A 12,389-nucleotide genomic window follows, 5' to 3' on the forward strand; every position below is an offset into this window, starting at 1 on the left:
GGAGACCGTCCAACTCCGGACCCTTTAGCTTTGGAAAGCGTTGCCGCTCTTGCGGCAGTGCTTCCAATCTAACCGGAAGCTGAGAAAATACGTGTTCAAACAGCTCCAGAATGGTCTGACGCCATACATCGACGTACCCCGGCCCGGCCGATGCCTTCATCTCGTCAACTAGGGCATCAAACAGGTCATGGCGGGACGCCTGTGAAGGCGCGGTGTTGGAAGCCGACGCTCCGGATTGAGTCGATTGGCCAGGTGTCGGGCTTCGTGACGGATCCAACGACAGATTCTCCGCTCATCGGGTGGCGAAGCTCCGGAGGAAACAATTGGAGCCTGGATACGTGCATGAGATGACATATCTTGTGGCGGGGATCTGGTCGACACGGCACGCTTTAGGTGAGAGTCAATGTCGGTGTCCCCATCTGCCTCCGAGGCAACGATTGGTGCGAGGTGGCCGGTCAAATCCGGCGGGATGCTCGGCCTACATTTCACCGTGACTGGTGCCGAAGGCAGTGCTATACTGCCATCACTTTCCAGGGGTACGGCCGACTGAGGTTGGGCCCCCTCCCCTATCGGGAGGGGGGCTTGGTGACGGCTTTGTGTCCGTCGTTCGCAAGATGCTGGCTGACGCCAGTGAGTGCACAGCAATAATTAGCTGACCTCAGTCTGACGGCATCGTTAAATGTCGCCACTATGAAGTTTCTAGAAGGAACTAGAAGAAAAGACTTAGAGGTAGCGGTAGCGAACTAAGGTCTTAAATGTTTTTGTGTTTTCAATATACCAAAAGAAGCACAAGTCTCCATATCTGGTGGCACTTGTCGGCCCTCGCCTCCCGCAGTTCTTGCCGTCCCACCGCCTCCGCCATCACCACCGTGCTCGCCGTGCTCACCGCCCCTGCAGCACCGCCGTCGCCTCTCAAGAGCAGTGATCAGGAGATGCCATTCGTAAGTCTCATCTATTTTAGAGCAGGGACTTCTTTTCAATGGCTAAAAATGCCATTGGCCCATTAAATTGCCACCGTTATACAGATCGAATTTTACTTGGCTATTTATCGTCTCGTTTCGATACTAAGTCAGTTTGGTTATCGGAAGATTAGTTTTTCGATTTAGGACCTCACCCGCGTAATCAAGCTACAAAACTTGACATTAACGACTTGCTGGCGCAGCTGTTCGCAAGGAAGCCGGACACAGCCGACAAGTTATGCGCAGATCTACTGGAATCTATCCGCCGCACCAGCCGCATCCTTGTCCATTTCGAAACACCTGGACACAGCCAACGCTCTGACTCGCGCAAACACATCAAGGCTCGCCAACTCGGGCACGCCAATGATTCGAAAACACTGTGAGCCTGTGTATCTCGAGCGAGATCGCTAAGCACTAGAGCAAAACCGTCCGAGTTCATTGATCTGGGCCATTGGGGTAAAAGGTCGAGCTAACTCGCCAACAACCGACCGCCAAATCGTAAAAATCCTTGAAACCGGGACCAAAGGATGTCAAGAGAAGCAAAAAAACTAGATCTACCACGTTCATTTGAGTAATCGTTAATATCATTTAGTCACCGTATCAATTCCATAAAGTCCACCCCGATAACTTTCGATCAGCATGCACAGCTACTAGATTCTATAGATGCGACTATCGAAAAACAATAACAGTTGCTAGAATAGCTTTAAGTCGAAACTACTATCAGAAATCAAGCTAGAGTAGGTGAAGCTTCTGACGTATGGGGTAGATTGGACAGATCGTTAAACCTGTACAGGAGCAAGTGAAAGGTTTACGATACTGTGTGAGCAAGATTAATGTAAATTATCGGTGGCTGACGGTAATACTTCTGCAATCAAAAATATTGGGACAATTGTCGAGCAAGCAATTTTTACCCAATGGTGTTATACGCCAGATTGAGATCAAGGACGCGTTATGGGTTCCAAAGATGAGCAAGGGGCTGCTATCTGTCCCAAAAAATCAACAAAACTGTTTTCTTAGGTGGTGTTCGACGGAGCTCGCATATTGCGCGGAAGAATTCGAAGCAAGTGGTGACTAATGCTGATCCAGTCGACGGTCTGTACTAGCTTCGTACTCCACACCGCTCGGTCAATTTATCAACGTCGGATTACAATACTGGTATACATGCGACTTGCGTCGGGCCAAAGATGTCGAAGTGTAGCTCAAATGAGGAATAACGACGATTATTGCGGTTGCTTGGAGACAGTCTATGGTTCATTGCTCGCTCTTAACATTCGCGGTACATGCTCGGTAGAATCGAAGTCTTTGGTATGTCAGCTTCCTTAATCATTCGGCTTGCAATCAATTTACGTAGTACGTCCAGTGGAGCCTGACCCATTCTAACAAATAGTATTTCCTTGCAAGTGGAGTAAACTGGAAGAGTCAAGAGCTTTCTCGAATAATATACTCGCCGCCTTAGGTGAAACAGTGAAGGATCTGCTCGTGATATGTGATGCAGAAACAGTATGGAGCGACTTCTTCCGCATAGTCGAACATGAATTCGTTCCTGCTGATTCGCAAGAGCGTCTGCGCGAAGATACGAACAATACGAACGAGCGCGGTTGCAAAGATCTTTCGGATAATGGGGGTAAGTTTTGCCACGTAGTCACTCAAGTCCGAGACAGGAGTGAGCTAGTCGAGATCAGGTACTTTCCTACACGGACTTACTGCTCGCTAGCGGGAGGCTGTTCAGTACCGTCGCTGCACAACGCTGTCCGAAGCTATTACTGCTGCGTGGGACTTTGAACGCTCTCATCCGCCGAGATTTTCCCGTGGAATCTCGCACGATCGATCTAGTCCCGGGCGTACGAAAATAGTCATCGAATCTAACAAAAGATGGTTCAGAGCCAATGGATATTGGCCCGTGCAGATTCCGTCTCGTGACGAATGTTGCCGCTGCAATTTGGGCTTTAAAGGCGGCTGTTCGGATCACCGGTCCGCACAGTGGAATCATCGCCAAAAACGTACTGTTCGAGGAGCCTTCAATCTGGACGAAACTATCAGCAGCATGTATATTGTCAAAATTTCAACAATGTAAACAGTCGTGAAAACGAACAAGACACAATTATTTACGATCGAGTCACGATCAGTGCCGTGGAGTTCCAGCGGAAGACTGAGTTGCCACCTATTAATGTCCAATCAAGCAGCTCTGGATCGGACATACAAGCACAATGTCGACTACTAGTGTGTGATGGTGTCATTGGCGACAAATTTGTCAAAATTTTGATTGACTCTGGTGCGTCTACAAACCTAATTAGAACCGGTCTGGCATTCAAAGTGCTCAGCTTACAGACGGTACAAGCGCGTCGTATAGACGGAACGTGGACATCCAGTCAGCCCACGAAGAAAGTAGAAGATACCATTCGTATCAAAGGCATGAAGTCAGTTCATGGAATGGGACCTACCAGATAAACATGACTGGATATTTGGTCAACCATTGTTCACCCAGTACAAATTACAGATAGATTGGCGTATGCGACGGATTGAAGTTACATCACACACCACAGTTAAAGACGTGGATGGCCGGACCTTCAAGAGAAGATAAATAGTGGAGATTATAATGAATATCAGTTGAAGGTTACCAACGTAGAACCAAGGACGTATTTTTCGAACAAATTCAGAATGAAATGCCTCCAACGCGATCCGTAAGCTTTGAGCTACGGATGAAGCCGAATGTGGCGCCTAGCTTCAATTCTCCCTTCCGTCTTTCGAAGGTTGCGCCGGACGCGCATCAACAATTTGTTGAATAGAAAATTAGAAAGGACGGATGAAATGTCAAACTCTCCATGGGAGTTACGTCAAGCTTACATCTCGACTGATAACCACTTTCTGCGCTTGTATGTCATAGACTCGATACGCTTTGAAAACTTCTGCATAGGCCATGAACACACCAACATGAGACTTCGGTCCCGCTTGAGCCGTTTTTCTTTTGGACCATTCCGACAGAGCGAGTTATTTCGAAGGCAGCCAACGCGGCTTTCTTAGCTGTATTTTCTGAAGCCGAGGTTCTCACAGCCATTGCAGGGCTCAGCCGTCGAAAATCCGCTGGTCTAGACGGTCTCAACAATGATTTTTTAAAGGATATGACGGCTCTGATGGTCCCCGCTCTTGTAAGGGTTAGCAATGAAATTATGACTGGCGCGGAACCTCCACCCTCTTTTCTAGAGGCCCTGATCATACCACTGAGGAAAACAGGGGATTCGGCGGATGCGATGGACTACCGGCCTATTGCCTTGCTCCAATCGAGTTACAAGATATTTAGAAAGGTTTTAGCGACCCGATTCCAACGTGTGTTGCCCACAATAATTGGTGATTCGCAGCAAGGTTTCGTCCACGGCAGGCAGATGCACAAATTAGTGATGATGATGCTTTCTCAATTAGCGACGGCTACCACGGACGACACCCTGACAGCCATGAATAGTAGGGTCATTCTCTTGCGGGATTTTCGCAAGGCCTATGACACTGTTGACAGAGGAACACGCGGATCCTCACTTGAGATCTATTCATCAATTCTGGGGGACACTTTGATGGAACAAGAATCCATATATCCGGGATGCACGGGGCAGGCAGTTGCTCGGCTATACGTATGACCGGATTGTACCATGCACCATCTTGGACTTACGTATTCGGCGGACGGGGCCTTCCGAGTTTGTCTTCAGCATACCACTGTCCGGACAGCACATTACCAACCATTCGCACCCCAAGTTACGACGATGGGCAACAGCGATATTGCTGACATCCCCACCTTTTCAGATCGGGACTGATTTAGCGCTCCAGCCTAGGTTGACACTTCGGCACGCTCCTCCTTTTCGCCATGACTATGACTGGTCCACAGAATGCCGGGTCGTATATCTGGAGTGAGAAGGGGTCACAAGGTCCAGAGGAAGCTAGGATATACCTGACGCAGGCGGCCGACGGGTTTCGCTGGTTCTTCACTACAAGATTTCCTGAACTAGTGACGGATAGTGGAATGGAAAGGGCAACATGGCTTGAACAACTTCAGCGGCACGGAGTAGTGTTTTACGCTCATCCTCGACATCATCGGTTGCCATGGGAGGTCGCAGATGAGGTGTCAAATGCAGCCATTCGCACAACACTTTCCCGTCTGTCATTTAAGCTTCACAAACGTCAGCTCGCTGTGGCATTACGACCACTAATGCAGCGTCTGGAAGCTGCCACCAGAACGGACCGATGGCAGCGAGCTGTAGCGCATCAGCGACCGTTCCAAGTTTGGAAACATGCACATGGGCTCACAGAATACCAGGTGTGGACTTGCTATCGTATAGCATCCAAGCAACTCAATCTTTACAATGAGAATCGTAACGACGACAATAGTTGCCGTACACATCAAGCATGTCGAGAGGTTCAAGAAACACTGGCCCACATATTTTGGGATTGCCCGAAGGCGCGTTCGTGTTGGGCAAAATTAATTGGTCATTGGACCGGTGAAACTGTGGCAGACCTGTTTGGTACTTGTCAATATCTAGACAGCGCCAATCGTCAAGCCCCAGCTATCTCACCACGGCTGAGACACCGATTGCACCAACGATTCACGGATGATGCAGCGGCAGGGGTCCGCGTCTGGAAACGGATTTGGTTTCTCATGAGTAACTCGTGCCTCACCCACTTATGGCAGGAGCGAAATGATGCGGTTTTCAGGGGCGTGCTGACCACGGCATCGCATAGTGTCACCCGCTTTTGGGAGACAGGTAGACGTCAACTCTTAGCGCTGGCTAAATGTGAAAATCGCGGTATCGGTACCGTCGTCCAAGGGGCTCTCTTGCATGTCGGTATCGAACTTTTTACCCAAGCACCCTGAGACATCGGGGCTTCTCCGGGTAATAGTCACGAAACTCTTCCGGATCTGGACTTGATTTCCTGGCTCAGGAGTTTTCAGACATCTTGTACATAATCACATGTTCATAGACCGTCATGAAATCTCTCGCTCTCTCGCTAATTATTGCTGTGTTGTACCACACGTACCCGGCGGCTTGACAATCATCGAAGAATGTCTTGATTACGGATGACGAAAATTCAAACGCTCTTTTACACCACTTAGCTAATCCATTAGAAAATTTAGCACAGCAGTAACAATTAATGCCTTAACCATCTCGTTCTTTTATCCACATTTTCCTCAAATTGCTTACAGTTGGCTACGCAAAGCAAAACGGTCACACACTCAGTTGAAAATCGGTCGTATATTTATCGTTCGCACAACCTATACCTACTTGGTTTTGTCTAAGATATTTACACCCATATTTTTCATCTGAGTTTTCTTGACAGTTTTTTTAATTCTGATTTTTCTAATTCTAGCCCTAGGGTCCCAGGGGTATCGGAAAGTCTGCTGTATTTGCTGCTTTCGATTAGCGAAGTTTGAACCCGTGACCTTGAGTCGACATGTGGTCCTTGACCTCTGCGCCAGGGTGTGACCCGGCGGTAACATACTCATATCGTCCGCATTTCATCCTCGTTCTTTATCAGTTTTACTTCGAGCACAGCTTTGCTATCGGTGTTCATTCGTCAAATGAGGCACGAGTCACAATTCATCAACAAATTTGCAGGTCTTAAGAGATTCAATATTGACGAAGTTCTCTTATTGGAAACCGGCACCCCTCATTACACTATGGGGAATTTCGGCTACAGGGCCTCCTCCCACCCAACTATCACACACCTTCGGTGCAGGTTGGCAGGGCGGCCATCCATTGGATGGTTGCTCGTCTGGTTTTTAGCCTATCTCCGGCGATGTGTCATCGTACTGCCCTCCGCGGGTATCGATCTACGTACCTCCCGGTACCATTTCCAGTGCTTAACCACCCGGCCACTGAGGTCGGTAAACTGCAGGGTCTTGAGTTGTACATGCTATTGTCGTTAAAAATGAAATTGATTTGGCTCGATAGAATATTTTTTTGTCATACATAGCGGCGTGTTCGTAGGCTTGTTTCGCTATAAAGATTGCATCCTATAAGGCACGCGGTAGCGTCATTGCATAAAGTTTCTTTGTAGCAATTTACGAAACAATGCTTTACTTACTTTTAAAGGAGATATGCCATGGGAAGCTTTTCGCTACATATTCGCGTAATGCCATGGGACGCTTCGTAGCTCTCGACGATGCCGTTAGCACGTGCGAGCACCACGTTGTTCTCGCAATACGAGGCATCACGACCGTCGGAGGACCAGCAAAGCCGTTGGATACCTCGAGAACGTGCCTGTGGATGTTCACGATTGGACAGAATGCGCTGCTCCTTTGTTTCTAGCACAATAGACTTGAGCAACCCCGTCTCGTCACCTACGAGGACAAGCATGGCTTTGAGTTGGCTGGTACACACCCGTTACGGATAATAATTGGTGGAAACGTAAAGACGAATGGGTTGCTCGGATTGGATATAATGTTTGAACGACAAAAATAAAATATTCCGTGTTTTTTATTAATCGAGTCTTTTAGATAGACACCATTACTTGCAGCCTATCCATTTTAAAAACCTCTGTTTTTTTTCGTTTTCGTGCTTTTACGAAATGGCGACGTTTTTACCAAGTGACGACGTGCAAATACTCGCTGTAAATATGCATAATTCCTTTTCACGTTTAAGTCGCCATTGGGCACAATCGTCTGTTTCCTGGCATGCGTTCATCCACGCTCCTTGCCACTACTGTCGTTTGCTTTGTTTTCGTCGCAATGAGTGCCAGGGTCTCGATTTCGGACGTTAAAGCGTTTCGAAGCGATTCCGTCGCCATTTCGGGTGAACGCCGTCTTGCTGACAACGCGGAGAACACTGAAGAGCGAAATTGGTTTACGGCTACGATTGGTAAGCTTCGAGGCAAGACCAAAGAACCTTTATCGCCGGAGGAGTCCAAGGCAGCGCTGACGAAGATTTTAAATGACAATCAGCATGGAAAAGCTGACGATTTCTTTAAGGATATAAGGAAAAATCCCGATCTCATTGACGAAGCATTGAGGAATCAGAAGGTGATTTCTGTATTGAACTCTTTTGGAAAGAAGAAGGCTCTGAACGAGAACGACATAAAGAAACTCCATAAAGTTATACTTAAAGAATTGACGGCAAATGATGGGAAGATCAGTCATGCGAGAATGTATGCCACCATCGCCGTAGGCATTACACTATGCATTGGCTTCCTCTTCCTCCTCGGCCTAATGTCGACTTCAGCACTGAAAACGGATCAGAAATAGTCGAGCACACATTAGGCATTACACTATGTAGTATCCTCCTCGGCCTAACGACTTAAGAAAACATTTATAATACATTAGTGTGTTTTTTCATTCTCGAACGCTTTCGTGATAGTGGTGCATGCAATTTGTCTTGCAATTGCTTATTTGTAAAGCGTTTCATTTTTTTGTGTGCAAGCCTCACCGTCGCTTCGTCTTGTTAAAATAGACTCATCGAATATCCTTTTGGCCCTGAAGATGAGCAATTTCGTCGACAACAAGGTCAATATAGGCAGTTCAGGATGGACCAAGTCGATGCTCTTAAAGGAAGACTAAATCAACTCCCGTTTCGATGCACGTTATTGGCAAGAAAAGTAGTGGTCACGGCGGCGATGGTCGAACGAACCCTCGTGAACTTATTCATTGCAATGACTTTGTGATAAATGAGAAGCTTCGTTAATTTAACGAGGCGAACTTCATTTATTTTACTTTATCAGGCCGTCACTTTGGGTAAAATAATCATATGTGAGCATTAAGTTTTTACCATTCCGTACTTAATAGCACCCGTAAAGTTTTGTCACGCCTATTTGGCTTTACTATTGACTGGTCGCATGGAGCTTTTCTTAAAATTAAAATCTTTGGTCTCTTTTGTCGATGTTTGCGTCGAATTCATGTCAATCGTTTTGAAAAAAAAACAATACAATGTTTCAGAGTGGGGTCGCGTATGCAAGAAACCGATTGACCGAAATACAAGACGAAGCCAAGGTGGCGCGCTTACAACTTAAAGAATGCACGTTTCATTTGATCACGTTCAGAAGAAAATCAAGCGCCAACACCAACGCGTCGAGGATTTGGAACAGCGACAGATGACTGGTCGAGACTTCGTGGAACGCATTGTATGCTTCTTTACATGCAGTGCTGCCGACCAGCTTCACCGCGTAAGTTGGTGACATCATCTTCACATTTGCCTGCTTTAAAGCGACAAATCCAGTCAGCGTCGGAAGAAACGTCGGATAAAGCCGAGCGGATTGGATGGACAACGTCACTGAGTGATGCGGTGTTGATACGACAGGACGACGATAGTAGCACAGTGAAACGATGCCTTAGTGTCACAACGATGAGCAAAGAGGCGGCTTAAGAGTTGGAGAACGACTTTCGCTTAAAAAAAGAGGGTCCATGTTCGGTATTTATTTGAAACAATTGACGGTATTTTTTTTTAATCGAAATTCGTGATTATAATACACAACATTACTAAATTACAAATTCTTTCAATCCAAACTCACTTATCTTTTTTTAATTTTACATTCTTTTTGTCTTATAGCATTGCGTAGAGAAAAGCAAATAGGCTGTGTCGTTGCTCGGTTGTAATTTTCAGCAACTAGACTGCAGTGTGGTGGACTATTGGCCACCGCTGGAATTTTATCGCCCATATTCAAAGACCAACAAGAGCTTTGATAAGCTGCGGGCTTATGTTTTACGGTGATCTCATAATTTTCGAGTGCTTTGCTAGAATTACCTAGTTGCCGACACAAATATGTTTATACATATTATTTGAAATTTCAAAATATAACGAGCACGAAACCCACCGCTCTGATACTCGACCAAGGCAAGTTTATTTCACGCGTATGTACACAAGGGTTTACAGTGCATGACTTGTTAGGGCATATCACGAGCTTCACTCCATTTCTTCTCATCCACAATCTTATTGCACGCTGCACCTAGCTAGCAACGCCTCGGATATAACACCGCGTTTTTCATTTTCTACATAGTTTCGTTTCTTATAAAAAGAAGACAATTTAAGTTTTCACATATTTTCATTTTCATGTGTTGCGAAGAGCTAAGTAGAAATGTGGCAGTATAACGAAAAAATTCTCATGAGAAAACAGGTTCACACGTGTATTTAAAATTAAAAGAAGGAAAAAAAACATTCGATTTCTATAGATAAATACCTCCTTGCGCTCCTCTGTTCTTCTCCTTACCAGTTATGATATTACAGATACGGAAAACTGATGTGAACTTTACTATGCGATTGCTGATTCTGAGGGCCATAGGATATTCGGAGAGTGTGTTGGAGTCAGCTCGAACTAGTACGCTACATGTTTCGGACCAAGCCAGACATACACTGGGGAAGTGGTCATTTAGAATTCAGACTTTCTTCTAAGTTTATCCGAATTTTTTTAGTTTTGCCAGCAAAATTAAACAATGTGCCACAAGACGAAATTCGACTTGAGGAGACGCCAAAGGTGTTTTTCGCCTGAACTTTACCAAATCAAGTTTAACAAAAGCGTTTGTTTTGCCATTGGCAATTCTTCATCCGGCGCTTTTAATGTACTTTGACGGCTTTGACCTTTCCCGCCACATCCCATTTGCAAGGCATATTGTTTTAACTTTAAAAAATGCGGCAATTGGACCAGAAGTGGTGTACGATGTTTTACCACATAATCCTGGCTATAGATACATTCAGAGAATTGGTTCATTGTCACTGCCAAGTTCCAAGCAGATAAAGGTTACGGTGACCTGTCGCATGGAATTTTTAATCGGTTATCGTTACGATATTGTCGGCTGTCATACATACTTTCCGACGAAGCACATAACCGGTTTCTTGTTCGACGTAAAGATGAATGAAACAATCGAATACAGTCGCTATGACAGCGGGTATAAGCGAAAGGTGAAGACTTGGCTGCAAAAACTTTCGCAAATTTATATAAAAAGGTGACATTTATGACTGACGGTGATGGCGATGACGACGTCACTGGAAAATTCCCTATCGCAGGATTTGATACTGGGTCAAGAATCTCAAGTAGCAATGATGCAATGGAATCGGTGGCGTCCGACCTCTTGGACTTGTGGCTGGGCGACTACGCAGTCAATTGCCAACGGCAAATCCTGTACACAAGGAGTATCATGGTGGAAAATCCAGTGAAAGAGCGACGATACAAATTATATAATGATATTCTTCGAAACAGCTTCCTGGCTGCTTTTGAAGATCTAAATCAGAAAAATTGAAAGCCAAAATGCGTTTGAGGAAACGGGGGAGAGCGATAGTGCGAGAGGCAATTCACAACCTGATGCGGATTCAGCTCGAGTGAACTGATAATGATTGCAACAGTGTAAGGGTTTTAAGCGGTATTGCCGATCATGATAATTCTTGTGGCGGATGATTTAAATGAAGAATTTGAATGACACATCTTTCGATGACGAATTTGCTGGTGATGAAATTGCCGTAAAAGATCACTCTGCTGAATCGGTGGGGTATGTCACGGACATGGCTGCAGTCAGTCAAGGAATCTATGAGCGATTCGGCAGATTACGACTGTAAAGGGGTGTATCGTTACATGAAATTAAAACTTAAATGTTGTTAATTAATTTATTATCTAAGAAGTCGAGAATATTCAGAGGGTATTTTTAACGGGGTGTATCGTTACATGAAATTAACACCTAATGGTTGTTAATTAATATATTATCTAAAAGGTAGATAATAGTTGGAGAATATTACTTGTATATCCTGAATTCTTATCCTGAAATCTTATCCATAAATAGGTATAGGCCATTATGTCTATTTATTCCGCAGACTAATCAGCTGTAGAAGTAATCAAAGAGAGTTACAAGATAAGATAGATAAGAATTCATTTACATGTTTAGTATTAGTTTATAGTTAAGACAACATTTACAAAGATAGATTAACAAGACACTTAACTATATTAATACAGTTTTCATTTTACCCTCTTAAGTTAACTTGTCTTAAGAGAAGTCTTCCTCTATACGTACAGTGTACGTCACCTAACGGAAGGCACCACTCACATCTGAAGCAGTGTGAAGTGGACTTGTACTGAAACAGTACAAGTCGCAGTGCCCCGTTACACCTGGTAGCACTTTGTAGTCCGTCCAAGGACCACATTACCCACATTTAACATGGATATGTTAGATGGTAGTGGGAATACGCATCACTTTTCCCCTGAGAGCTACTCCTTTCTAAGTGACATAGAGAGGAGTGCGGTTGAACGAATGAGTTCATCCGTAGGAAACGATGCAATCCTGGCATTACTGTCCAACTTAGACAGAGATGCCCTCCATTCAACCGTCGCCAAGTTCATACAACATGAACTTGACGAGATGAAGGAAAAAGTAGCCTTGCTGAATCAGCAAGGCTCTCAACAGGCGGAACTGTTGAGATTACAACAGGTACAGACCCCTGTACCTGGGATGACGCAAACGCGTCGTCCCGAAACTCT

At 45.3% G+C, this 12,389-nt stretch overlaps 3 protein-coding genes across 3 annotated transcripts; 2 read left to right on the forward strand and 1 right to left on the reverse strand.

Annotated features, from left to right (window-relative positions):
* Positions 1-6,780: 6,780 nt before the first annotated feature.
* Positions 6,781-7,392, reverse strand: CCR75_000884 (uncharacterized protein). Its single transcript, XM_067958989.1, has 2 exons — positions 7,028-7,392; positions 6,781-6,954 (listed from the first exon to the last, which is right to left on the reverse strand). Exon 1 carries the CDS (start codon positions 7,295-7,297, stop codon positions 7,028-7,030), a length of 270 nt encoding a protein of 89 aa, XP_067819611.1. The 5' UTR covers positions 7,298-7,392; the 3' UTR covers positions 6,781-6,954.
* Positions 7,393-7,668: 276 nt separating this feature from the next.
* Positions 7,669-8,181, forward strand: CCR75_000885 (uncharacterized protein; the record flags this gene model as incomplete). Its single annotated transcript, XM_067958990.1, has 1 exon — positions 7,669-8,181. One exon carries the CDS (start codon positions 7,669-7,671, stop codon positions 8,179-8,181), a length of 513 nt encoding a protein of 170 aa, XP_067819610.1.
* Positions 8,182-8,945: 764 nt separating this feature from the next.
* CCR75_000886 (uncharacterized protein) lies at positions 8,946-9,295 on the forward strand (the record flags this gene model as incomplete). The annotated part of the gene is made up of 2 exons (XM_067958991.1): positions 8,946-9,053; positions 9,074-9,295. The coding sequence occupies 2 exons, from the start codon at positions 8,946-8,948 to the stop codon at positions 9,293-9,295; spliced, it is 330 nt and encodes a 109-aa protein (XP_067819609.1).
* Positions 9,296-12,389: the final 3,094 nt, after the last annotated feature.

The sequence above is a fragment of the Bremia lactucae genome, linkage group LG9 (assembly GCF_004359215.1).
Source record: "Bremia lactucae strain SF5 linkage group LG9, whole genome shotgun sequence".
NCBI lineage: Eukaryota > Oomycota > Peronosporomycetes > Peronosporales > Peronosporaceae > Bremia > Bremia lactucae.

Bases quoted from the DNA above. Each gene is read 5' to 3' on its own strand.
- CCR75_000884 (XM_067958989.1), bottom strand. From the start codon at position 7,297: ATGCTTGTCCTCGTAGGTGACGAGACGGGGTTGCTCAAGTCTATTGTG.